We start from the raw sequence: 26,257 nt of genomic DNA, 5'->3' as shown, positions 1-26,257 counted from the left end.
GCAAACCCCAGCACTTACAGTGGAAAACTGGTCTTTCTGATCTCCTCTGGAGTGCTTCTCAAATGAGAGGTGCACCAGAGCCACCTGGAAATCTTGTTAAACATTCAGATTCCTGGGCCTCGCTCCCAGAGGTTCCCATTGAGTAACTTAGCCATAGAGCCTGGGAATCTGTATGTTTAATGGCCATTCCAGCTTGAGGCAGGAGGTGTGACAACTGCAGAAAGATTGCTGTGGGGTGCACTTTGTTTTTTCTTCCTTCAGTAGCTGAAGGAAACTGATGCAAGGGCTTAACAACCTAGGCCATCATGGGAGTTAGCTTGCACTAGGCATGTCTTAGACTATTTTATTTAAAGGAGTTTTTTTTTTTTTTTTAACAAATGTGCTTGTACACCAAAGAACCTTATATGCCCCTTGGAGACATTTATTGCTGGCTGAAATTCAGTCTTGTAGCCAATGTTTTCAAATCCAATTAATTAAACTGTTTTACCAAAGCTGTTGGGAATGTTCTCACAAGTCTTGCCCTTTAATCTGAATGAAAATAGGATACAGACTTCACTAAAACAACTTCAAATGTAATTTGCAATCTAATCAAGAGAGATTAATATTAAATAATCTGACAACGTTCTCTACAGTGGGGAGCAGCTGGTAAACAATGCTGTGAAAGTGCTCAACTAAAATGGCAATCCAGGCTAAGAGCCTCTGCAGGGCAAGAAGAAGGAAGCAGAAGGCAGACCACCGCTTCCAGCGCCCCTGCACCTGTGAGCTTCCCTGCTCCAAGGTAAGGAGCCAGTGAAGAGGACCCAAGGCTAGTGGCTTGCCCTTCTGTCTGCCTTTAAGTTTTCTAGTATTAGAAAACTCCTTCCTCTCGATTTTTTCTTTTTCTTACTTTTTCTCAGAAGTGTGAGTGAAATCTGTGCCCCAGATCCCTGTGAAGGTGGTTATTTCACCTTTTATAAAGATGGCTGGGTGATGCATTTAACCTCCAGGCTCCAGTCCAAAGGGCCCATCTTCAGGGTTGAAAGAGCCCAGCAGTTTGCAAAACCAACCCAATCTTATCCTTTCTTTGATGCTCACAGTGGTAATTAAAGTCTATTGTGATCATTTCTGAAACAAGGAGGAAATAGGAAATTAGTGCTCCTGGAACTGAATTGGAACCCCAGACTAGCTGCCAATATGTGGATGAATCACCAAAAGGTCTGGGAGCTATTTGCCATCTTTCAGCACAGAGGGAGGTTAGAATGGAAATTGGCAAAAAACAAATGACTCAGTTTTCCTTTTTAGCAAATGCTAAATTACAGCTGCCTGTTTTCCCTGTTTTAAATAAAAGGGATGAAACCACAGCTGCCCATTGGTAGCCTAGGATGAAGAGCTAGCAACTGCTTCCTGCATTGGTGTCCATGGAAAATGGGGTTCTTCCCTACTCATATGTGCACCGAGCAATCTTTTGCAGAAGCTGATGTACCAGGAAGGGGAGATATAAGTCAAAGAAAAATTCGGCCATGTATTTCCTGCTTTGTCAAAGACTCATGTGGTGGGAAAGAATGAATAAAGCCTGTGTTTCCACCCCAACTTTTCTATTTGCATGCTATTTGACCTGGCAGGTCATCCAACTTTTTGAGGGTTTTTCCTCATCTGTGAAATGAGAATAATAACTGCATCACAGGGCATTTGTGAAGGACAAGTGAGTTAGTGTACTTTAGTTAATGCCTTCACATTTTAAGCCTATGAAAATGTAAAATTATCTTTGCTGCTGTGAAGGTATTTGGAGGGTGACAACAGTTAATCACAGAAATGAGGCAAGAGAGAGGAGCAGAACTTTTCTTGCATTTAGAGAGGAAATAGTAAGTGTTTGAGTGAACATACCTGTTATCACAGATATATTTTTATATGTAAGAGGATGGACCTCCATTTTTAAAATTCAATCATGTCATCAATGATTTCAAGACATTAAGTAGTAAATGGCCAACAGTCGACATTTCTGCCGGGCATGGTGGCTCAAGCCTGTAATCCCAGCACTTTGGGAGGCCGAGGTGGGTGGATCACGAGGTCAAGAGATCGAGACCATCCTGGTCAACATGGTGAAACCCCGTCTCTACTAAAAATACAAAAAATTAGCTGGGCATGGTGGTGCGTGCCTGTAATGCCAGCTACTCAGGAGGCTGAGGCAGGAGAATTGCCTGAACCCAGGAGGCGGAGGTTGCGGTGAGCCGAGATCGTGCCATTGCACTCCAGCCTGGGTAACAATAGCGAAACTCCATCTCAAAAAAAAAAAAAAAAAAAAAGTCGACATTTCTTATCAAAGTAATAATACCACCATTTAACACTTCCTTTAGACTGAGCACTGTGATAAGTGCTTCCTTTTATATAATCTCACAGCCCTCTGATGTAGGAGTTCTCAACAACCACTATTAACAACTCTATGCAACAGATATTATTATTCTCACTTTACATATAATGAAACTGATAACAATAGAATTTTTAAAAGTTTCCCCATTTTATATACCTCACGAGCAGTAGAATACAGTTTAAAACCTAGGTGTAGCACTCAGTGCGGTGGTTCACATCTGTAATCCAAGCACTTTGGGAGGCCAAGGCAGGAGGATTGCTTAAGTTCAGGAGTTAAAGACCAGCCTGGGCAACATAGTGAGACTTAGGCACTTACGGCATGTGCCCATAGTCTTGGCTGAGGTCGAGGATTGCATGAGCCCAGGAGGTCAAGGGTACAGTGAGCCACAATCGTGCCACTGCACTCCAGCCTGGGTGACAGAGCAAGATCTTGTCTCCAAAACAAATAAATAAATACCAGGGGTGTCTGACTCTAAAGCTTATGTTCTTAACCACTGTATTAGTCTGTTCTCATGCTGCTAATAGAGACATACCAGAGACTCGGTAACTTATGAAGGAAAGAGGTTTACTGGATGCATGGTTCCACATGGCTGGGGAGGCCTCACGGTCATGGCAAAGGAGAAGCAAAGGCACATCTTACATGGTGGCAGGCAAGAGAACTACCAAGCAAAAGGAGAAAAAAAAATTATAAAACCATCAGATCTCATGAGAACTCACTCACTATCATGAGAATAGCATGAGGGTATCTCCCACTGGGTCCCTCCCACAGCACATGGGGATTATGGGAACTACAGTTCTACAGTTCAAGATGAGATTTGTGTGGAGACACAGCCAAACCATATCAACCACCACAATCTTGAAGAGAATGGAAGCCATACTATCTCTAGTTGGAACAGAAGACCAGTCTCTGTGACAAGTTGACCTACCCTATTACTGACTAGCTACATGTCTTTGGGTAAGTAAATTCTGAGCCTTAATCTCTCCTGAGTTGAGGGGACATAATGTTTTCTAGCCTACCTTATTGGTAAGTGTGAGAATCAAGTGAGATGGTACATATCAAAGTATTTTTGGATACCATAGAAAGGAAGGGCCTGATTAAGGGTTTCTTCAACTAGGAATTGAGAGAAATTTTGGTAAGTAGTATAGGAAAAGAAAAATAACCATTAATGCCCTGTCAGTAATAGTCTTTTTTTTTTTTTTTTTGAGATGGAGTCTCACTCTATTTCCAGGCTAGAGTGCAGTGGCATGATCTCCACTCACTGCAGCCTCCACCTCCTGGGTTCAAGCAATTCTCCTGCCTCAGCCTCCCAAGTAGCTGGGATTACAGGCACATACCACCACACCGAGCTAATTTTTGCATTTTTTAAGTAGAGACAGGGTTTCACCATTTTTGGTCAGGCTGGTCTCAGACTCCTAACCTTGTGATCCACCCACCTTGGCCTCCCAAAGTGCTGGGATTATAGGCGTGATCCACCATGCATGGCCAGTAATAGTCTTTTCATGATATAGGTGCTCATCCAAAGAAGTGTCTTCTAAAGTATGGCCTACCTATCGGTGCTGCATAAGATGATTTTAAAAGGTACATAAAAAATGTATTTTAATAGCTCTGTGCTCTTTCTAGAAGTATAAAAAACCTGTGATTTCCCAGATTATTGTTTAGGGTTTAGCTAAGTATAAAAAGTGAGTCAAGTCCGGTGCAATGGCTCACATCTATAATCCTAGCACTTTGGGAAGCCAAAGGGGGAGGATTGCCTGAGCCCAGGAGTTCAAGAACAGCCTGGACACATGTTGAGACCCTATCTCTATTTTTTTTTAAAGTGAGTCAATTGAAAATCAATTAAATATAATAAAGTGCAAGTGTTCCCTGGATATGGCAAACATAATAAAAGTGGAAGACAAATGATTCTAGGAAGCACTGACAAAAGCCTGCTGTGTTTGAAAACAAAGGCTTATCTCAGAGGTGTTTGTTAAGGCTCTCTCTGGTGATCTCTATTGATCTCATTATGTCTTCAACAACAGTAATAATGGTCATAAATAAAGAGGTCTGTTGACATTCTTCCCCAAAGCTCACCCTGCACCCCCACCCTCTACTCCGGTTGAAAGCACCAACCCCATAAGGAAGGCAATGGGAGTCAAAGCGTTGTTTTATTCCTACCCTAAGAAATACAGTTTTTTGGCAGGGCATGGTGGCTCACACCTGTAATCCCAGGACTTTCGGAGGCCAAGTCGGGTGAATCACGAGGTCAGGAGTTCAAGACCAGCCTGGCCAAGATAGTGAAACCTCATCTCTACTAAAACTGCAAAAATCAGCCAGACATGGTGGCAGGCACTTGTAATCCCAGCTACTCAGGAGGCTGAGGCAAGAGAATTGCTTGAACCAGGGTGGCAGAGGTTGCAGTGAGCTGAGATCGCGCCACTGCACTCCATTCCTGGGTGACAGAGTAAGACTCTGTCTAAAAAAAAATAAATAGTTTTTCATCCTGTATTACTTACAGGATCCAAACCATGACTGCCTCTTCTATACAGGGCACAAGTCTCTACTCTGAAAAGAGAATTTCTGAAAAGTCTTGATGCAGCATCTTTCAGAGAGAAAGCCGAAGTGCTCTGGAAAAGGTTTCTAACAGCCTTGCTGGGATTAGACTCTCAGCCCAGGCCCAAGTATCTGCCATTCCCTAGCTGCAACGGCGGCTGCTAAAGGTTGAAAGCTAGTGATAACCATTTAACAGAAAGGTTTGTTTTGTGTTTGATGACAGGGCTTTCACTTAAGACAGTCTCTCCAGGCATTGTTGAGAAACCAGTGTTGACTTGACATGACCTCTAGAAAAGCAATGTAGCCTTATATATTATGGAACTTCTATGACCATGTCCACACTTTCTCTGAATCTAATCTAGCACCTTAAGCTGCAGTCAGAGAAAAAGAAAGATGCATCACTGATTAAGAAAGAAGGCCCTTTGTATATTTACTTGAGGTGCTCCTGGTTTAGTGCAGACATTTTCTCCCATCATTTTAATAGCAGCATCCAGACTTTTAAACCTCTCTAAGGTCACATAGCTAAGTGGAAAATATGAGATCTGAACCTAGTTTTGTCTGGTTCCAAAGACGGTGGTATTCCACAACATACTCATGATACTCACACTCAAATCTTTATCAGTGAAGTGATATTGAGGATCAGCACTTTCAAAATAATCACTTTCATAAAAGAATGAAGAGGATCAAAGTTTTTGCTTCACGTGCAGGGACAGAAACCACTTGCACACCATTTACTGGGGCTCCTGGGATGATTGCTGGGGTCCACTCAGGCCCCATTGCTTCTATGGCTATCCTTGTTATTGTTAAGATGACCATGTAGCATCCTGCTGGGGTGGAGCCAGAAACGAGTCCATGGCAAGAATGAAGGCTGACACACAGGAGAGAGCTAAGGATAAGGACCTCTTCTCCATTCCACTTTCCAGCTCCAAGTGTGAAGAGAGGAGAGAGGGCTGGGGATGGTGTGAGCCACAGAGGAGGGAGGCAATGTGCAGCTGTTTGGAGAGAGCGGTCTCTCACTCAAGAGAGGTTTCTCTCCCTTTGACACATTTAGTTGAAGGAATCTGACAACAAACCACAGCTTTCTTTGTCAGGCTGAGTAGGCAGGAACCATGTGAAATATTTTCCCACGCTGCTTCCACCTCCTGATAAAATGCTGCCTAAGTAGTTTCCATTTTCCTTCTATTTTCCCCATGCTCCAGGTCAAATGCTAACTGAAGAACCGACGTCATTTTCAGTCATTGTGTGGTTTTACCATTTAGTGGATACATTGGAAAAGTGCTCCTCTTGATCATTTCTTCATTCCAAGATCATACCGGGAGGCAAGCTCTGTACCTGTTGTTGACAGTTATTCAGGCACATGCAAGTTCTAGGTCTGTGGAGATCTCACTTTCCAGCCTCCTGATCACAGATTCCTGTGGGCTGGGGCCAAGTCTTCCTTCAAAGGAAGGCAGTGTAAGGACAGACACACTTTCATACAGACACTCAAGTTACTCTCATTCATTTTAGTAATAGTAAATGCATCACCATGAAGAACTTGTGCTGAATTAATTTGGGTCCCTAGTTCTAAAAAATTATTATTGGCACTAGAACATCTCTTTACCTCTGTTTTTTAAGTTTGTCACTGGGTTGTGTTGCTTGCTTCTGGCTGGAACCTTTTGGAATATCTGTTTTGATACATACACAACTGCAGCCAAGCTTAGGATGCCCTAAGATTCAGAGTGACAGATCTGGCCCTGAGAATGAAGCTTCTCAGGTGTTACCATACTCTGTACTCAGCCAGCAATTCACTGCGGCTCATGTGATAACAGCCCAGACTCATGGTCTGCTATGCAACACTCCTTGGCATCCCACTAAAACTCTGTTATCTGGCAAGTACTTTGCACTTAATGCCCAGAAAATGTAAAATCTCTGGACTCCTGTGGGTTTTCTGGGTGTCAAATCAGCAAAACTCTAAACAGCTCTGAAAGTGAGTGTATAAGATATGCCTGGAATAACAACCTGCCTGTCATTTTTGGTAACAACTTGATTTAGCTTTATTCTGCTAAAGCAGAGCCCATCACACTGGGGTGCATGGACTCCACCCTACCCCCCATGCCTCTGTGGAGTCCATGAAGGCTTCCCAAAGGTGCCTGGCCAATGTTGTTTATATGAATACATTCCCCAATCTTTAGTTTCCATATGTGTAGTCACCCCAAATAGATCTGCCTTTGATAGAGCTTGGGGTGCCAGAAGAAGCCCCAAAGCAGCTGAAGATTGAGAACAAAATTGGTTCCACTGCAGGACCCAAACTCGACCTTGCTTTTCCTGGGACCAGGACACCTCTGAATGGATTCAGCTCTCCTGGGCCAGAAGAAACCGTACCTGGGAAAACATTTCCAGAAAGCATTGTTGTTGGTGCTAATTATTGGGTTAAACTGTCAAGCTGAGCTGAATACCAATACTCTACCTGTCATTTGCCAATGAATTAAATGAATATAATGGTGAATGTGTCTGGATGGGGAGGGAGAGGGAGTTGTCTATGAATTATTTGTCCCCTTAAGATCTCTACATGCAGTCTATAAGTTATTCTTCTATTGTAGATGACTGACTAAACTGCACTTTGCTTTAAAAATGATCAAAGGAGGGCAAAGGAAAGATGAGGCAATGAATCTGCACATAAGCTTTCTCACTATCTCACTTAATCCCCTATTGACCTCCTATGCACATTTAAGTGGGAAGTCTCGAGGATGAGCGCCCTCAACTCTCAGCCTCCATTACCTCAGTGAATCAGACTTGTACTTCCTTGTCTCCTTCCCCACAGTGTCCATGGAATACAAGTTGTCCCTTCCCATGCCCAGGGACAATTCCACCTCCTCCACTTCCCATCAATCATCCCCCAGTAACTTTAGCAACTCTCTTTCAACCATCTGTCTCCCACACATTAACATAGTCCAATCTCTCCTGTCTTCAGGGGGAAGACCTCCCCGACCCAGTGTTCTCATTCCTTCCCGTTGCTGTGAGCATCACTCTTCCCTTCACAGTCTGGCCACTGGAAAGAGTAGCTCCCATCTCCAGGTCTTGCTCTTCGACCCTCTGCTCTCTGGTTTCTGCCTTCCATTAAAACCATTCTCTCAGAGGTCAGTTGTCAAATCCAATGTGCAACTTTTAGTTTTTATCCTTCTAGGACTTTCTCAAGCCATTTAGTACGGCAGACTGATTCTTCCTTCTGAAACATTCTCTTTCTGTGGATCCCAGGGCACCCCTCTTTCCAGACCTTTCTCCATCATCTGTAGCTCATCCACCTCAGTCTCCCTCACTGGGTTCTATTCCTTCACCTGCTTAAAAAAAACAGACTACGATTGAAGTATACATACAGAGAAGTGCACAAATCGTAAGTTCACAGGTTGATCATTTTCACAAACAGAACACTCCCTGCAACTAGCACTCAGATCAAAAGATGATGTGTTTCCAGCACCCTCAGAAATGCCCTTGTGCCTGTTCCAGCCACCAGGCCCCCCGAAGAGTACTGCCATCCTGACTTCAAGCATTAGAGATGAGTTTCGCCTATGCTTGAACTTTGTAAACGTAGGCTGAGTGCTCTCCAGGCTTCTTTTGCTCAGCATTATGTATGAGAGAATTATTTATATTTTTGTATATGTAGTTTATTCATGCTCACTGCTGTGAGAGATTTGGGTGAGAGAATCTACCATAATTCATTTATCCATTCTTCTGTGACAAGTATTTCCAGGTTTTGCTATTAGAAGGGATGTTGTGATAAACACTTGTGTACTGCCTTTTAAACAATCAATTCCCTAGATTTCCATCTGAGACCTTTCCCCCTACATAGACTCCTGGAATATTTGGAGGAACTCTGGAATATCTGGAGGAGTTGATGGGCGAAGATTGCTTAGACATAAAAGCAGTAAGTCTCTTCTCATTCCCAAGAAAAGCTCATGAAAATGTTCAAGCGAGTATTGTTTTCTCAAATAGTACTATTTTCATAAGCTAAATTTCAATATCTACATGTTAATCCAATAGTAACAAGAATCTGAAGTTCAAAATTATTACAGGCAAAGTAAAATTAGTACCAGCTGATGTGCAAAATTTTTATAGGGGAAATTCAATTAGCAAAATAAAATTTATTTCTCAGCTGATGGGCCCAATGATTCTATAATATCACCGAGTCCTTTAGTTCTATTAGTTTGGTCATTAATTTCTGTTCCACAATAATTAGTGATGAGGGGACCTCTTTTACTGTGTAAATTTTCCTAGCAATGAAAAGTATAAAATTGGGCATGCCATTCTTGCTACAGTGACCAGCCAAATCAAAGCAATATGCAAGAGCTGCAAGCTCCATGGCTTGCTAATAAGACCATGTCAAGTAAGAGAGCAGTCAGGATTGATTAATAAGTAAAATTGAGCTGTAGGCACTTTAGGTAAAAGTAAAGTTCTGGAACTATATTTGCATCAAGCTTGTAAAGCTTTTTTAAAGTATTTTGTTATTCAGTAATTCAGAAATTATTTTCATTTGGTATAATTATCAGAAAAAAATATAAATTTAAATTTACTGATAGAGTTAGTAAGCTATAGAAATAGATATTAATTTTATTCTGTTTTGAGGAGGTAGGGGGAAATGCCTTATCCCAAACCTTATGATTTTAAGTTTTTTATTTTCCAAAGATATTTTTAAATAGGGGATTTTTTCTGGAAAAATTCCTCTTCTCTGTTCCAAATGGTTTTGAAATATCCATCATTTCTCTCTGATGGTAAACTATGTAATATTGCTTCTACTTCTGAAAACAAAGGCAAAATATTTTTAGTTTCACTTTGAGGCTCTTTAGAAAGAATTCTGGTAATGCTGAGTGAATGATAAATAAATTTTAAACAAAAGGTTGATTCAAAACTGGAAACAAATATTTCACTTGATTCATTGGCCATAAAAAGATTTGGAGAATCAGCTAATATCATTTTAATGTTTTGATAATCTAGGAAAGCACTTCCGTTCCAGCTAGTAATGTGCATTGGTTGACGTATTTTGAACTTGCCACACATCTTCCTACTTGTCTTGACACTGCTTAGCAAGTTTTGAAAACTTGTGAGCCTTTTCTTAATAGATGTGGGAATTGCTAATATTGGGTATTTTGGAGTTCTTTTACTTTCTTAATTTCTAAATACTCATGACAGGATATCTCCTCTCCTTGAAATTTTGCTGCAACTCCATTGGATTGTGTTAGTATTTATAATACTTACATTATTATTGCAATCACGGACCTACTTGGGAATTTTATTCAGATACATCCCAATAGGCTGCAAATAATTTTTTCCCCCATGTGGGTTGGTCCAGGTCATATCCTCTCCTTGATTAAGATAACTCACATTAGTCAGGAATCTTTTGGTAAAAATTATGGAAGCCAAATTTCAATTAATTTAGGGAAAAGCAGGTTTTATTGAAAGGATCAGTGTCTTACAGCTAACCTGCCTGAAAAGGAGAGGAACAACTGTGTCCCAAGGACAGCTGGAACCAGGGACTTAGCTACAGTTGGGACCCATGCTCTCTAACTCTCCGTGTATTCCCTTTATTCTCTGTTACTGCAGATCAGATTTCTCCTACTGGTGGGGAACACAGCCTCAGGTCCTCTGCTAGCCTGTGTGGCACTTTTATGCAAATTAGAAAATGTGTTCCTCTGGGTGGATGAAGCCTCTCATGGTTGCATAGTTTGATGAGCAGAAGATACCTTTGTGAAATGAAAAAGGTACCTCCTTTTCTAATATGCAGCCCTATATCAGGGTCCCAGGCTTGTTTAGCAAAAACAAGTGAGATCCAGTCCCCAGTCTTTGCTTAGGCCCCTATGTAACACTAACTGAACCTAGTGACCCATCTCATTAAATATTATTGCATAAGCTGAGGAAATACTTACGTTATTCATGATTGGAGTTTCAAGTGTTAATTGCACAATGATTTAGTTTTGAGTTTGCTAGAAAGAAATTCAAATTTAAAAATCAGATATTTTTCATTTTACATTATGATGTCCCAAAACTGCCTTTATGCTCGTAACATAGATTCATAATGTTTTCTCATTCCACCTACAATCACTGTTTCAAAGAAATATATGTCTAATGATGTATTGAGGACATTTTATTTTCTTCAGCTTGCTGCAAGTGAATTGATGGTGATCTTTTGGGATTGGCTTTATTATCAAATTTATCTCCACTCCAAAATTACAGCAAGTTCAAACTAATTTTGTCTATATATTTTTCCAAAGGTATTTTCTTTTTTGAGATGGAGTCTTGCTCTGTCACCCAGGCTGGAGTGCAATGGCATGGTCTCAGCTCACTGCAACCTCCGCCTCCCAGGTTCGAGCAATTCTCTGGCCTCAGCCTCCCGAGTAGCTGGGATTACAAGTGCCTGCCACCATGCCCAGCTAATTTCTGTATTTTTAGTAGAGATGGTGTTTCACCATGTTGCCAGGCTGGTCTCGAACTCCTGACCTTGTGATATGCCTGCCTCAGCCTCCCAAAGTGCTGGGATCGCAGGCGTGAGCCACTGCGCCTGGCTTTTTTTTTCCGAATAGAAACTTCATAAATTATAAATTATTTCTCTCCATTACTGAATTTTTGTTGGCAGAATAACCGATATAAGTAATAGAATGCCTCTTTCTGGTTCAACCCTCAGGAATAGGAGCAAGAAGATCTCTAAAACTTCACCATTTTCTTGACTTCTTTATAGTTCTGAACATAAATGTGAATTGATATGGTCTATGGATTAACATCACAACTCTCAATGCATGTGCCGAGTCCTAGCTCAAAACTGCTGCCAGGACTCTATCAATTTCAGATTTACCCCCATCAATTTGAGTTAATGGTGATAACTATGAAAACGAAATGTGCAGTTATCATCAGTATCATTCTTGACTCACTAGGTATATTCTCAGAAATATATGACATAACTGAACAGAGCTTTTAGTCTGACATAATTTTAAAACAACTGGAGTTACCTTGGGAGAAAAATTATATGCAATATCTATAAAATTAAAGAGTAAAAAAAGAGTTAAATGTCCTTAATATCAATCATTAGGGAAATGCAAATAAAAACCACAGTGAAATACCATCTCCCACCCATTAGGATGGCTATGATAAGAAGAAAAACAGAGCAAAACGAGTGTTGGCCAGGATGTGGAGAAGTTGGAATCATAAGGCACTGCTGATTGGCATGTACAACAGTGCAGCTGCTAAGGGAAATAGTACGGTAGTTCTTCCAAAAGTAAGCAGAAACACTATTCGATCCAGCAATTTCACTCGTGGGTATACACCCCAAATAACTGAAAGCAGACTCAGCAGCATTACTCACAATAGGTGAAAGGTGGAAACAACCCAAATGACCCTGGATGGATGAATGGATAAACAAAATGTGGTCGATACAGACAATAGAATATTAATTGGTCTTAAAAAGGAAAGAAATTCTGATACATCTGCTATGGTCTAAATGTATCTGTTCCTCCAAAATTCATAAATTGAAATCCTAACCCCCAAGGTAATGGTATTAGGAGGTGAGGCTCTGGGGAGGTGATTAGGTCATGAGGGTAAGACCCTCATGAATGGGGTTAGTACCCTTATAAAAAGAAGCCCAAGAGAGACCCCTTTTCCCTGCCACTGGATGAGGTCACAGCAAGAAGGTACCACACACATGTCAGGAAATAGGCCCTTGCCAGACACCGAATCTACTGGCACCTTGATCTTGGACCTGGTTCCAGCCTCAAAAGCTGTGCGAAATAAATTTCTGTTGTTTATAAGCCACCTAGTTTATGATATTTTGTAATCTTTAAAATTCATCTATGTTGTTGAAAGATGGCTTACAACAACATAGATGAATTTTAAAGATTATGCTTTTCTATATGATTCCACTTAGATGAGGTACATAGAGTAATCAAATTCATTGAGACAGAAAACAGAGTGGTTGGCAGGGGGCTAGGGAGAGGGAGCACTGGGGAGTTAGTGTTTAATGGGTACAGAGTTTCAGTTTTGCAAAATGAAAGTTCTGAAGATGCATGGTGCTGATGGCTGCATAACAATATGAATGTATTAACACTACTCAAGGCTGGGCGTGGTGGCTCAAGCCTGGAATCCCAGCACTTTGGGAGGCCCAGGTGGGCAGATCACCTGAGGTCAGGAGTTCGAGACTAGCCTGGCCAACATGGTGAAACCCCATCTCTAAAAAATAAAAATAAAAATAAAAAACCACTACTCAATTGTATATTTAAAATGGTTCAAATGATAAATTGTATGTCATGTATGTGTCAATCTCAACAAACAGATTTGTTCAGACAAGAACAATGGTTAGTTGGGAATAACATTGTTAGAGCATCATCAAATGAATATTAATGAAGTGCTCATAGTTTAACTTTCTCCCTTTTAGCTTAATGAAGCATGGACTATTTAAAAACTATGACAGAACATTATTTACATAGCGGATGTCTTTGGGAATTGGAAGGAGGCATATTCCTTCACCAGCTGTAGCTCCCCTTCAGCAACCTCATATACTCTCCAAGCTTATCTTTCCTGGGTCACCTGTTTAATCACCCCCAGAACTTAATCTTCCACCTATATGCTGACGACGCACAGAGCTATGTCTCCATCTCACAAGCTTATTCTTGACTCCAGACCCAAGTATTCAACTGCCTGCTGAATATGTGCAGTCAGATGTCATAGGAACTTCAGCTTCAATATATCACTGCCTCCTGCTCCCCACTGCCTTCCTCTGGCATTCCCATCTCAGTTATGAGCACTACCATCTCACTAGCCAGCTGAGCTAAATTCCATCTAGCTGACTTCTCCCTCTTCCTCACCACCCTCTTCCAGTAAGTCACCCAGCACTGCTGTCTCCTTCCTTCCTATCTCTCCAGTCCCTCCTTTCTCTCCAACAAGGCTGTCACTGCATTGCTCAGGCTCTCTGCCTCCCCCTAAACCACCCCCACATTGCTGCCAGGGTGAACTGACTACTCTTGGCAGTCCTGGATTAAAATCTTTCATCACCTTCTACATGATAAAACCCATACTCTTTAGCATGCAACAAGGTCTTAATGATTCTGCCAGAGCCTGCTTGGGGTTGGCCTGCACTTGTGGGCCATTCCAGTCACTTTGCAGGCGCTCAGTAGATCTTAGTTGAATCAGTCATCATCATCATCAATTTCTCAGTCTGGCCCCTGTCTCCTTTTCCAGCATCCTCCATTCCTAGCCTTCACTCCAGCCATGCTTCACTTGTGGTTTTCCTGGGCAAGATAAGCTATTCCTCCCTGTCTTTGCAGAGTTTAAATGATTCCCTTGTTCAAGAACCCACCGTTGTCACATGGGACCCTGAGCAAAGTACTTAATCTCACTAGGCTTCATGTTCCTCATCTGTAAAACCGAGCAAATATGGACCTCACAAAATTGTAGTGAGGCTGAAATGAAATAACATGCAAAAGCAGTTTAGATATCATAAACTTACTATAAAATGTTATTTTGTAATTCTGCAAGCTTGTCTTAAATGCCACACCTCCAAGGAGTCCTTTTGCCATCGTAAGCAGAAACCATCTCTCTCTCCTTGGAAGCCCACCATGCATAGCCTGTGGGCCCTCATCATACTCCTTGAGTGATTTGAGTTCAAGTCCCATGTTTACAACCAGACCATGAACTCCATGAAGTCAGCATCCATTCTTCTCTGTGGTTCTCCCTCCATCACTATCGAGGTCTCGGGGTCTAGAGTCTTTCAAAGAGAACAAAGTTCTGAGATTTGAGGAGGCAGAGACAAAAAGTTCCATGGCGCAGTACCAGGGAGGCTTCTGTTTGGGGTGTTCCTTGGGATCACAGATCCCTCACCTGGTGATGAGTCAATCCAGCACCACCCCACTGCAGGGCTGGAATGACAGTCACTGGCCCACTTGCTGCCTCTCCTCATGCCCACACCCCTGTCATACATTGCAAGTCAATCACGGTTCCGTCCTGCTGAGCCTGGAGTGTTCCCCTGCCTTTTCCATTACAGCCCCAGGTAGCCACTACTAGCCCATCAATTTTAGCACAAGAGATAAACATCATCACCCTCCACTAAGCTCAGAAACAACCCAAATAGCTGGCCTGAAGTCACTACAGAGCAAGATAAAGACTAAAAGAAGGAGGGATCACTTCATATCTGCCAAGTGAGTTGATTTGACTTAAAGGGGCAGTCAAACCCTGGCTACTGGCTCATGGCAGGCTCCTGAGGAGGACAAATGCCAAGCCTATATTTATGCAAAGAGATTTTGTTCCAAACTTAAGGAGATGTCCAAAGACATCCCCCTCAGCAACCCCAGGAACTCCTCTCAAGGAGGAGGGTGCCTGAGGGTCTTGGTTTCTCATTGTATCCCCCACCTCAATTTCCCTGGTACCCAGCCACTTGTGTCTTTAGGGTTCTCTTTCTCTCCCTAAAAAGGAACCAACACAGTGTCGGCCTCCTCTCCCCAACAAAGGGTTTATGTGTAATTAGAAGGGATTATGCTTTGAAGGGGAAAAGTAGCCTTTAATCACCAGGAGAAGGACACAGCGGCTGGAGCCGGGAAACTCTTAGCAGCATTTACGTCCTTTGCTGTCTGGGGGCCCTCAGCTCTGATCAATCTGGTCTTCGTGTGGTCATTAGCATGGGCTTCGTGAAACAGATACAGCTTTTGCTCTGGAAGAACTGGACCCTGAGGAAAAGGCAAAAGGTAACAGTTACTGTCTGTAGTTTAAAAATGAGGTGTGGAGCAAATAAACAGGTTGAAAGTGTGGGGTGGGGTGATGGGGCAAGGTGGGGGGGTTGTGGGCACTCAGTGGGTTTGTTGTGGTTTAGCACCAAAGCAGTGTTCAGCTGGATGGCCACTCTGTGGGCCCCTCTGACAATGCTTTTCCCAGGAAGACGTGCTTCTCTGTCCTCAGCCACATGAAAATCTTTTGCCCATCCTGTCTGTCAATTTACTGCCTTCCCGCCCCTCCCCCATCCCATTTTACACCTGCTGGTCCAGTCTACCTCACTCTAGGTGTCCACATTGGACAGTGGGAATAACCCTATGCCCTGAAGAGCAGGCCAAAGGCAAACAAGAACCCCCTCAAATAGCTTCCCAGCTTAGTGAGGCTTTATTTCACTGATTCTCTGAGGCACATTGGTTTTTCACATTAACATTTCTGAAACTGGGATGCAGCTCACGATCAAGTCACAGTTTAACTGGACACTTATTTTTTCTTTCTTAGTGGTGCAGAAAAATAACGGTGCATCTTACAATTGACTGCGTCCCAGATTCTGTGAGATGCAGTACATTATTAACCATCACGCACATTTCCGGAACTCTTTCAATGAGCAGACACCAGGCTGGGTTAGACTGGAGACCTAAAAGCACGACACACATTCCACCCTGGACTGGCTTCTGTGTTGGCTGGAAAAACCCAAACTATGTTTTGAGACCAAGAGCAAAATAAAGTAGCATAGACAGAATATTCCATGGGAAGTGCAGGCAAGAGGTACTGAAGATCAGAGAACACCAAGGCTGTACATGTAAATGCCAACTGGCCTTGTTCACTTTTTCCAGAAAGGGACAAGGAATGACCATAGAACTGTAAGGAAAGAATGCACTTTGCTACAGCCTTGCAGAGTCATGCAAATGCCAATGACTAAAGGAGCTGAAAGAGGAAGGAGGGGATAAAGGGTGGAGGCAGAGTAAGGCTGAGATCAGGATGATGGGAGCTGCAAGCCACTAGAGAGCTCGGAAGGAAAGGGAGGGGAGAAGAGAACAGTATTTGCTCCAAAGCTCAGTTCAGAGTAAGTTTATGTAGATGATGGTGCCAACTGGTGGAACTGGTGAAGGCCTATGAATAAGTGTCTCAGTGAGGGTCTCCTTAGAGTTTAGTATGAAAAGGTGTTAGCTAAGTACAGAGCTGGTAACTGAGAGGGTAAAAGAAAATGCTAAGGTATCATGGAGGTAGCAATTGCCGGACACAGCTCCTATCCCTAGGGCTGAGAGAACCAAGGGAAGGGAGAGGAATGATCAAGACTTGGAAACATAGATGAGAGGCCTGTGGAGCTGACATTAGGACTTGGAAGGAAGGGGTGCATCGAGGCTGCTGCTGGGTCTCTGAGCCTGACCTCAGGCCCAGACCCCTGGGGAGAAAGCCCTGGCAGGCTGGTGCATGTGGAGCTGAGGGACAACAGCTTAATAACCGGCATAAAAGGGAGCAGCACGGGATATGCTTCAGCCCTGCTCAAGGGTGGCTTCAAAACTTGTGTGTGGTTGGCCCAGGATGCAGGGAGGCTGCGGGGGGAGGTTAGACCTGGCTTGTCCAGGGAGCACCACTGTCCTCAGGCCGCTTTTCTCTGTCAGCGCTGGTGCTGAAGTTATCTGTTGTCTTCAGGGGCCAAGTATTAAGAGGAGTCAGAAACTGTGTCCTTTTTTCTAGGAGCTTCCTTTCCTGAAAATCCTGACAAAACTTGAAAAAGACTCATGATTAAATGTATTCATGTATTAATTCCTTCCTTCTATCAACAAATAACCTCCAGGCACTGTGCTAGGTTTGTGGGTATATAGTAGCAACAAGACCTCCCAGCCCCTGTCTACAGGAGGCTTGGAGTCTATGGATTGTGGAGGAAAATCCAGTATTTTATTGCTCTCTCTTTCCCATAAGAAATGACAATTCTTAGTTCATTTTACTCTCCCTGTGCTCTTGGTGACCTTCAAAGGGGCTTGCATGATAACTGAGGACCGTAGCTGCTGGCCTAAAATTATTCTATTCCTGTGGTGCTCATGTCACTGTGACAGAGAATAACTGTTTTCAGAATGCTCTGGCGTCCTCCCTTTCAATATGACCTTTCCCTGGTGTGCCTTGGTGAGTCCGGCTCAGGGATTCTGCCTTTGCCACAGTGTGCTCCCAGGGAGATGCAGCCACTCAGGCTAAGGGCCTTGGTCGGGGCACCTCCTGGGGCTGGGCCTGAGCTGGGCTGGTGTTCACTGGATGCCGTCCTGATGGCCTGGAAATTCAGATTTCTGTCTGGCATACCTCCCGATGGATCCCCACCTGCAACCACATTCCAGGAGCTTCCAGGATGTCTGGGTAAGATGGAGGCACCCCCTGCAGACTCTCTAGCTCTGAGGCATCTGTGGCTCCTTCTTAAGCTTTTGGTTCTTCTGGAAATTTCTACTTCTAGAAGCTGGTCTCTCTAAGAAAAGTATGACCACCCAGCCCATAATTCAGATCCCAGGTTTTTCCTCAAACCTCCATGCTTTTAGATGTTTACTCCTGCAGGCAGAGCAAGAGTAAAAACAGATACCAAATTTCCTCATTCCTCAGCTCCCAATCCCTAAGGGCATACGATGAAAATCTTCAGCTTCTGCTTTCCTCCCTCTTCTTTCTCATTCCTCTGTTAACATTTGTCAAGTGTTACTAAGTGTCTGGCACTGTACTACGTGCATCTCCTCCCTGAACCCTCCCAGCAGTTCCACAAGAGAGGCCTCTCGATGATCCCCACAGTACTGATGAGGTCACTGAGGCTCCAGAGAAGGATTAGTAAGTGGTGGGGTTGGGCCTGGGATTCGCATCCATGCTGTGTGACCCAGGATAGGCGGGCATGGCCGTGACACCACACTGCTTCCATGGATCAAGACCTATCCAATAGTCTGGTCACTGATATCACTAAGATAGAGTCGTCATATAATTTCTCATCCAATCAGAGCAGTTTTGAAAGTAAAGGGGAGCACTATTAATAACTTCACTGGGACAATAAATGTAAACTACCACCGGCCCTGGCAAATTGGGATGTATGTTTGCCCTATACCAAGGTGAGCTAGACACAGCCATCGCCTTCATAGAGTTTAGAGCCAGACAGGAGCAGCTCCCACGTATAATTACCATGCAGCACAACATGGGGACTGTGGAGTAGAAGGAAGCATGGGTGAGAGGTGAGGAGGAGGTCTGGGAGCTCAGAGGAGGCACCAGGGTTGGAGAGGGTGGGAGAAGCCTTCCTAAGGAGTTCATCCTGGTAACAAGCATTCCCAATGATGAGAGCTCTCTCCACTGCACGTGACAAATACACATCTGCCCGTGTTGGCTGTGGACCAGGCACTGCTTCAGGGAGGGCTTATGAAGGTCACTAGGCAGGTCTCTTGGTATCATTCCTTCATCCCAGCTTCTGGGTTAGGATGGATATCTGGGGAAGGCCTGAGGACTCATAAAACTGGGGTGCCAATCATTTTTTGAACCCCACACCCGCAAGCACCTGGGACAGCTGTGGCCTTTGTCCTGGGCCCAGCATCAGGCTGAGAATGTGGCAGGTACAGAGAGGCTGGGCACCTACTCCAGTGTACCCAGGATCTGGGTCATGTTTGTCCAAACTAAGAATTCTGTCCTGGTTCTCAGTGCAGAAGGAAGAATCACAGGGCTAATTTTAGGCCTTGGCTGCCTTCTGTTAAATTGAAAACAGAGCAGGAAGGAAGAAAATTTAACAGGCTTAGTTTTAAAACAACAAGCACAACTGTGCCTTTGCCAGAAACCCCTCCTCCCCATGTCAACTGAATGGTAAAGAAAGGAGTGGAGGTGAGAGGGGAGAGAGAAAGAGAGAGAGAGAGAGAAAGGGAAGAAAGGAAAGACGAAAAAGAAAGAAAGAGAGAGAGAAAAAAGAAAAGAAAGAGAAAGGAAGGTAGAAAGAGAAAGAAAGAATGAGAGAGAAAGAAAGAAGAGAAGAGAAAAGAAAAGAGAGAAAGAAGGAAAAATCAGTTTGGGAAAAAAGAATTTTCCACCAGCCCTTCTGAGCCTTGGCTGGGCTTAAAGTTATAGACATGTGTAAAGGGCAGGGTGGGGGAGTCTGAGCTGCTGAGAAAACATGTTTTTAATTATACTGTGGAATTTATCCCTGGGGTATGCCTGTGTGCAGTTGAGTGTCAAGGACAAGGATGCCGCTCTGGGGTGGGGGTGCTGAGCATGACTTTGGAAGCGGGCAGGAGAAGAGGCTGTTGTGAAGACCAGACCTGTCAGGCTAGGAAAAGAATGGCTTGTGGTCTTTGTGCAGGGAGTGACATGTGACATGCAGCACCCACCCACCCCCTAAAAAAACAACACACTCTCACAGAGTTAGAACAACAGTGACCTCTCAACAAATACGTTTCAAAGATTACCAACCAACCATTACCTAGACCAGTGGTTCTCAGCCTTGACTACACATTGGAATTACCTAAGAAGTACTAAAAAGAGGAACCCTGATGTCTCATGCCCCAAGATTCTGATGTAGTTGATCTGGGGCATGGCCCGAGACCCCCAGCATGTTTTCAGCAAGCAGCCACATAAGAAATGCTGACCCAGGTCAACAGGAGTGATGATTTGAGTGGCAGGGACCATCGGCAGAAAACAACAGCCTAATTCAAGGATGCAAAGAGGGCACAGGTGAGGTAGGATTAGTCCTAGGGCCAGACAAAGAAAGAAGGAAGAAAGGAGGTGCTGATCGTGCCCCTACTCCTAAGAGGAGACCTCTAACTCACAGTGCCTTGTGGAGACCAGATTTTTAAAAAACATAAGAATGAGTGAGTGAGGGAGTGGGTGGATGCAAGAGTGCGTGACAAGCCTTGCAATGGAGGATGACAATGCACTAGCTTGGTTTAAAAATTTTACCCATGGGTTAGGAAGGCCAAGCTGGTTGGTCCTCTCCCTGATGCACACCCCTCTTCATGTATGAGTAGGGGACAGTGTGTGGCTGGTTTCTCAGGAAGCCCCATGGTTTCAAACCAGCAACTGGGCAGTTCTGAATCCAGAAAGGTGGGGAGATGAATCTAAATAGAGGACAGGTCTACAGGGTTGCAGATAATCTTAATTATACCTCCTTACTCGTCTGCCTTTGCATCATCCCTGTGACCTTGTGACATCCCTGTGAGGCAATGACAAATGGCTCATGTTTATTGAGTGTTACCTCATGCCATGTTGTGGTTTTGTCTTTAACACAGTTGTCTCATTTCATCCTCACAACTGCTCTGGCAAGTAGGTCCTGGTACCACATCCATTTCACAGATGAGACTGGGTGCCACAGAGGGGTTGAGCGATTCACCAAGGTCACATAGCTAAGAAGGAACAGACTAGATAGGAACCCCAATACTTGGCCTCAGAGTAACCTGCTCTTAACCCTGAGTGTACACTGTAGGAAAAACAGCAATCCATTTCAGAGACAAGAAAACTGGGACTCAGAGGTTAAGCAAGCCCCAGAGTGGTTGTTAACCCAGATCTTCTCACCAATTCCCAAATCAGCATCAGAGTTTAACATACCAGACCACTCCCAGACAGATGTTGCTGCATGGAAGACAGCCAATATACTTGGTAGAAAGCCAGCATGGCAAGCAGTTGTCTAAAGGAGTCAAATGTGTTGATTTGAACTGGATGTCTCGTTTCTTTGATGAAGACACCAGGAACAACTTTCATGTTTCATCATTTGCTCCTATCACTCAACGTTGCTAGCTTGCCAAACCTGTTCCCTGGCCTTACCCACTGATGGAATGATCCAGAATGGAAGACAAGACACCAATGTACATACCAGTGGGAGAGGCTTTTTCCTAAATCTACAGACTATTGGTGACCTGAGCCCCATATCACCAAAGGCTTTCCTGGAGAAGCCTCCTAGACCAGTCTTGACAAAGGCTCACTCATTCCATGGATATTTATTGATACCTATTATGAGTCCTGCCCCATGTGGGGTGCTGGAATCATAGTAGTGACAATGACAGATGAGGTTCCTGCCCTCAGGAAACTCACTGCCCTTGAGGGCTGCACTTACTTGGAGGAGTAACGACCCTGAAGTGAAATGAGTGTTAAGAAGGGGTAGTCCAGGCAGCTAGGGAATAGTTGTGTGTGGTCAGGGACCAGAATGTTAACAATGAGACAGGGCTGGCTAGGGAAGAGGCCCAGCCTGGCTAACCTCGATCTGCCTGCACTGGGGAGACTGCAAGGGTCCAGTGGCTGGCAAGTATGTGTACAGTCAGTCCCCTTAAGGCTGGGTAGGAATTGCCCAATATTGGTATTTTGCCATCTTGTGGGGGAAGGTGTACAAGGTTCTCTCAAAAATGATTGCTCGGGCTGGGTGTGGTGGCTCACGCCTGTAATCCCAGCACTTTGGGAGGCTGAGGCAGGTAGATCACCTGAGGTCAGGAGTTCAAGACCAGTCTGGCCAATATGGTGAAACCCCGTCTCTACTAAAACTACAAAAATTGGCCAGGCGTGCTGGTACACACCTGTAATGCCAGCTACTCTGGAGGCTGAGGCAGAAGAATCACTTGAACCCAGGAGGCAGTAAGCCAATATTGTGCCATTGTACTCCAACCTTGGTAACAGAGCGAGACTCCATCTCAAAAAAAAAAAATCAGTGACTCATAGAGAATCTATTCTTTTCTTCCCATATAGTGTGCATGTGTGTGCATGCTTCCTCCAACACATCCTCCCTATACGTATTTTGAGTAAAACATCTTGTAAAAAGTTACAACTACATAATTCACCACCTGCCCCTAAACAGTTTTTGCTTTTTCTTTCTTCAGTGGATGATAATTTTCCCCATCAATTTATTTTCTAGTTTCTTATAATCTGGTCGCCAGCAGGCTGTTTATTAAAAAGCAGAACATGACTTGTCCTTATTAGCAGGAAAGGAGCATTTATTGAGCCTCTGCTGTGGTGACTCTTATTTTGCTGAGAGCCTATTTACATTTCTTTTAGAGGAAAACAACAAAGGGTTACATGAAAGACCATGTGAATAGCCCCTAGCTGATCTATTAAACTTGCTATTCCCCAGCCAGCTGCTTAAGATCTCCTTCAGATCTTATGTGTTTCCTTCCTAAGGTCTCTAGAGTAAGGGTTGCATAGTTCTCCTGTCCAATTCACATGTCCCTCTCCCTCTTCCCCTCCATAATTTCACATCTCCAACCCCCACACCTATGTGCAATGCCACAGGGTGTGGACTGCCACAGCCACTGGATCTGCTTTTGGAGACAAGAGTCCTTAAGCTCTAAATGGAACCGAAATTTAAATACCAACTTTCAACCATATGTTGACATCAGCAGCCTCTTCCAGTAAAAAAACCCATGGCAATGTGCCCTGCTTTGTTTCTTTAAGCAACAGAAACTGTTGAAGGAAACATGTTGGTAGACCAGATTTTTGTTGGCTTTGCTATAGATCAGTCATTATTTGCTCATTCATTCATTCAGTGACCACATTTGCAATGTCTGTTATGTGATAGAAGGCAAGGTAATGGGAAGGGGCGGAAAGAACATTGGCCCTAGAAACAGGAGGCTGGATTTGGGTTCTGATGCTGTCACTGCTGATGTGATACTGCACAGTCACCTGCCTTCTCTGTTCCTCTTTCCTTATCCACAGAGAGAGTATTACAGAAGAATCTTTACTACCTGTTATATCGGCATTACCTGGGAACTTGTTAAAAATGCAAGCTCTTGGGCTGGGCCCAGTGGCTCATTCCTGTAATCCCAGCACTTTGGGAGGCTAAGGTGGGTGGATCAAGAGGTCAGGAAATTCAGACCAGCCTGGCCAACATGGTGAAACCCTGTTTCTACTAAAAATACAAAAATTAGCCGGGCATGGTGGCACGTGCCTGTAGTCCCAGCTTCTCAGGAGGTTGAGGCAGGAGAATCGCTTGAACCCAGGAGGCAGAGGTTGCAGTGAGCCAAGATCGCGCCACTGTCCTCCAGCCTGGTGACAGAGCATACTCTGTCTTAAAAAAAAAAAAAAAAAGCAAGCTCTGGTGAGGTTGTACTGAATCAAAATCTGCATTCATGTGTGTAGTGACAGCTAAAATGCACTGAAGCAGAGGATCTTGATTAGCCTTTATAAAAGTCTTATGCTAATGCAGTTTTCTAAAACAGAGGCAGGGTAGAACCCAGATGGATACAAAATCTGGATGATATAATAAAACAAGGTAGAGGTGGTGTGTGAGGGAGAGGGTAAAAGAAGGAAACTGTTTAGGTAAATATACAACAACCGAAGTCCTACCGCACACATAGGCTCTGAGGAGGAGAGTGTCTGCTTTGGTTATGTTTTCTATGATCTCTTAGCACCACCAGACTTTCTCTCTTTTTGTTTTGTTTTTCCAGATTCGCTTTGTGGTGGAACTTGTGTGGCCTTTATCATTATTTCTGATCTTGATCTGGTTAAGGAATGCCAACCCACTGTACAGCCAACACGAATGTAAGCATAGCAGGGTAGCTTGGGCAAGCCTTGAAGAGACAATGGTCTGGGCCTTTTGTCTAGAATGGTCTTGGGGTGGGGGTGGGGGATCAGACCTGCTTATCATCATTTCATGTCTATGATGCATATAACAGGTTTATCAGTGTTACACAAATTATGATTTAAAAATATTTTTAGAGACAGGGTCTCATTCTGTTGCTCAGGTTGGAGTACAGTGTTGAAACAATAGCCCACTGCAGCCTCTATCTCTTGGGCTCAAGTCATCCTCCTGCCTCAGCTTCCAAAGTGCTGGGATTATAGGCATGAGGCATTGCTCCCAGCTAATTTTTTTGTTTTTTATAGAGAGGCACAATTGCCACATTGCCTGGGCTGGTCTTGAATTCCTGGCCTCAAGTGATCCTCCTACTTTAGCCTCCTAAAGTGCTGGGATTACAGGCATGAGCCACCTTGTCCAACCCCAATTTTCATGTTTTAATCTTATACATTCTAAGCAGATACTTGTATGTAGTTACTGAGGGAGGGTGCACTTATTTTTGTTTTGTTTTGTTTTTGCTAGGTTTATTTTTTTATACCTAAACTCTCACTTGTTTTAAAGAGAACAGATTTGTAGATGAGTTCTCTACAATATTTCAGAAATCAATTTAGAGGATTTGTTATACATGGTGCCAGAGAAAAATAAGGAGAAGGGATGCTATACAATTGTACTGAAAAAAAAATTGTATTTCTTTGACCCCTGAGGTATCTGCAGACCTGAAAGGACCCTAGTGAGAGCCTCTGTTACATTCTGCCCCTGTGGGAAAGTCTTCACCTGGTTTCTGGCCCTCTATGCAGCTGATGTGGAAGCCTCAAACGTTATGCAAAGCTGCCCAGTCCTCTATTCTTGGTCTTCACCCTCTGGTTCATGAGTTTCAGACCTCAGTTGTGAATCAGCCTCCTGTTCATCAGCCTCTTCCTTCTTTATCTCTCCCCTAGAAGCCCATCACCTCCAGCCAACTGCATGCTTGGGGGTAGATGCTCAGACTGTGGCTGAAGGAATAGATGAACCTCTGCTCAAACAGCAGCTGCTGTGTGGAAGCTTCTTGAACTATGCCCCCCTCAGTACAAAATGATGTGTACCCCTTGGCATCTTCTTCACATTTCCATCAATACCTATTACAACATCTGTGTGTCTCCCCACTACACCAGGAGTTTAAGAGAAGAAGCCATGTCTCTAGCACCCAGCACAGGGCCTGGCACATATTAGATGTCATGCTCCTGCTTCTTAAATGCTGAGAATGAAGGAGGGCACCAGAAGGGCCCAGGCCCCTTCCCAAAAAGGCCCCAGTTCCTAGGTCTGATCCTGCTTGGTCTCCATGACTAACCCTGTCTTGCTATCTTTTTCTGTTGTAAAGGCCATTTTCCGAACAAGGCGATGCCCTCAGCAGGAATGCTGCCATGGCTCCAGGGGGTCTTCTGCAATGTGAACAATCCTTGTTTTCAAAGCCCCACTCCAGGAGAATCTCCTGGAATTGTGTCAAACTATAACAACTCCATGTAAGTGTTGAGATCCTTGCCATGCGGGGGAGGAAGTTACACACCCCTTCATGTGCTGGAGTGCACACATGTGTGCACTGAGCATGTAGCACTGAAAGAGTGTTCTTGTGGTTTGCTGAGCCCCTAACCTCTTAAGAGCAGAGCAGTTTTCCTCTTTGGAACATTCTGTTAACTGTCAGGGCACTTGGGGAGAAATCTCCAAGCTAAGGCCATGTGCACACAATTTCTTGGTCCTTATATCCCCAGGATGTGAACTGGAGTCCGACGGCAGCCTGCTGCTGAAATGTGTCCACTGCCTTCTGGTCATTGACCTACTTGGGTGGAGTGAGTCACTGTGGGAGAAAAACTCAGTTTTTTTCCCTTCACCCTGATCAACCTGGACAGATCTCTGTTCCTTTAAAAGCTTTCTTGGACATCTAAGAGCTAGGAAAAATGTCAGGGAGCATTGAGAAAGCAAATGAAGTCAGGTTTACAAAGTGAAGTTTACTTCTTGGTAGAAAAAGACAATTTCCAAATCCTCTGTTGCAATTGCCATCTGCCCCCTGGAGTGGTGAGATCTTAGAATATGGCTTAAGCACAGTGGCTCTTTACTGTGGGCCTGAAGGCCAATCTGGAAAGCTGATAAAAACCAATGACCCCTCTCCCAAGAAAAACGGCCACACACCAAACATT

General features: G+C 43.9%; 2 protein-coding genes and 1 long non-coding RNA gene across 7 annotated transcripts in view; 2 read left to right on the top strand and 1 right to left on the bottom strand.

Moving 5' to 3' along the window:
• Window positions 1-747, top strand: part of ARHGAP29 (Rho GTPase activating protein 29) — a 108,202-nt gene extending 107,455 nt beyond the window's left edge. Inside the window, exon 23 of the mRNA XM_078332569.1 lies at window positions 633-747. Within this exon, the coding sequence (XP_078188695.1) occupies window positions 633-649 (17 nt within the window). The 3' untranslated portion in view covers window positions 650-747. The remainder of the gene's footprint in view (window positions 1-632) is intronic.
• Window positions 748-8,055: 7,308 nt separating this feature from the next.
• Window positions 8,056-14,467, bottom strand: LOC118143033 (uncharacterized). Its single transcript, XR_004727076.3, has 3 exons — window positions 14,340-14,467; window positions 10,774-10,830; window positions 8,056-8,190 (listed from the first exon to the last, which is right to left on the bottom strand). It is a non-coding gene; the product is annotated as an uncharacterized LOC118143033 (long non-coding RNA).
• A 935-nt stretch (window positions 14,468-15,402) lies between these two features.
• ABCA4 (ATP binding cassette subfamily A member 4) overlaps window positions 15,403-26,257 on the top strand; it is a 129,895-nt gene continuing 119,040 nt past the window's right edge. For 3 of the 5 annotated variants that reach the window (XM_009001737.5, XM_035252196.3, XM_035252199.3), the window contains exons 1-3: window positions 15,403-15,570; window positions 23,959-24,052; window positions 25,444-25,585. In XM_009001737.5, coding sequence (XP_008999985.3) covers window positions 15,505-15,570; window positions 23,959-24,052; window positions 25,444-25,585 — 302 coding nt within the window. In that variant the 5' untranslated portion in view covers window positions 15,403-15,504. Of the gene's footprint in view, window positions 15,571-23,279; window positions 23,356-23,958; window positions 24,053-25,443; window positions 25,586-26,257 lie in introns of those variants that run through there. The other 2 variants (XM_078332566.1, XM_054236561.2) reach the window with 2 other exon arrangements.

The sequence above is a fragment of the Callithrix jacchus genome, chromosome 7 (genome assembly GCF_049354715.1).
Source record: "Callithrix jacchus isolate 240 chromosome 7, calJac240_pri, whole genome shotgun sequence".
NCBI classification, from domain to species: domain Eukaryota; kingdom Metazoa; phylum Chordata; class Mammalia; order Primates; family Cebidae; genus Callithrix; species Callithrix jacchus.
The sequence above is the reverse complement of the archived record's forward strand: the minus strand, read 5'-3'. Positions and strand labels throughout refer to the sequence as shown.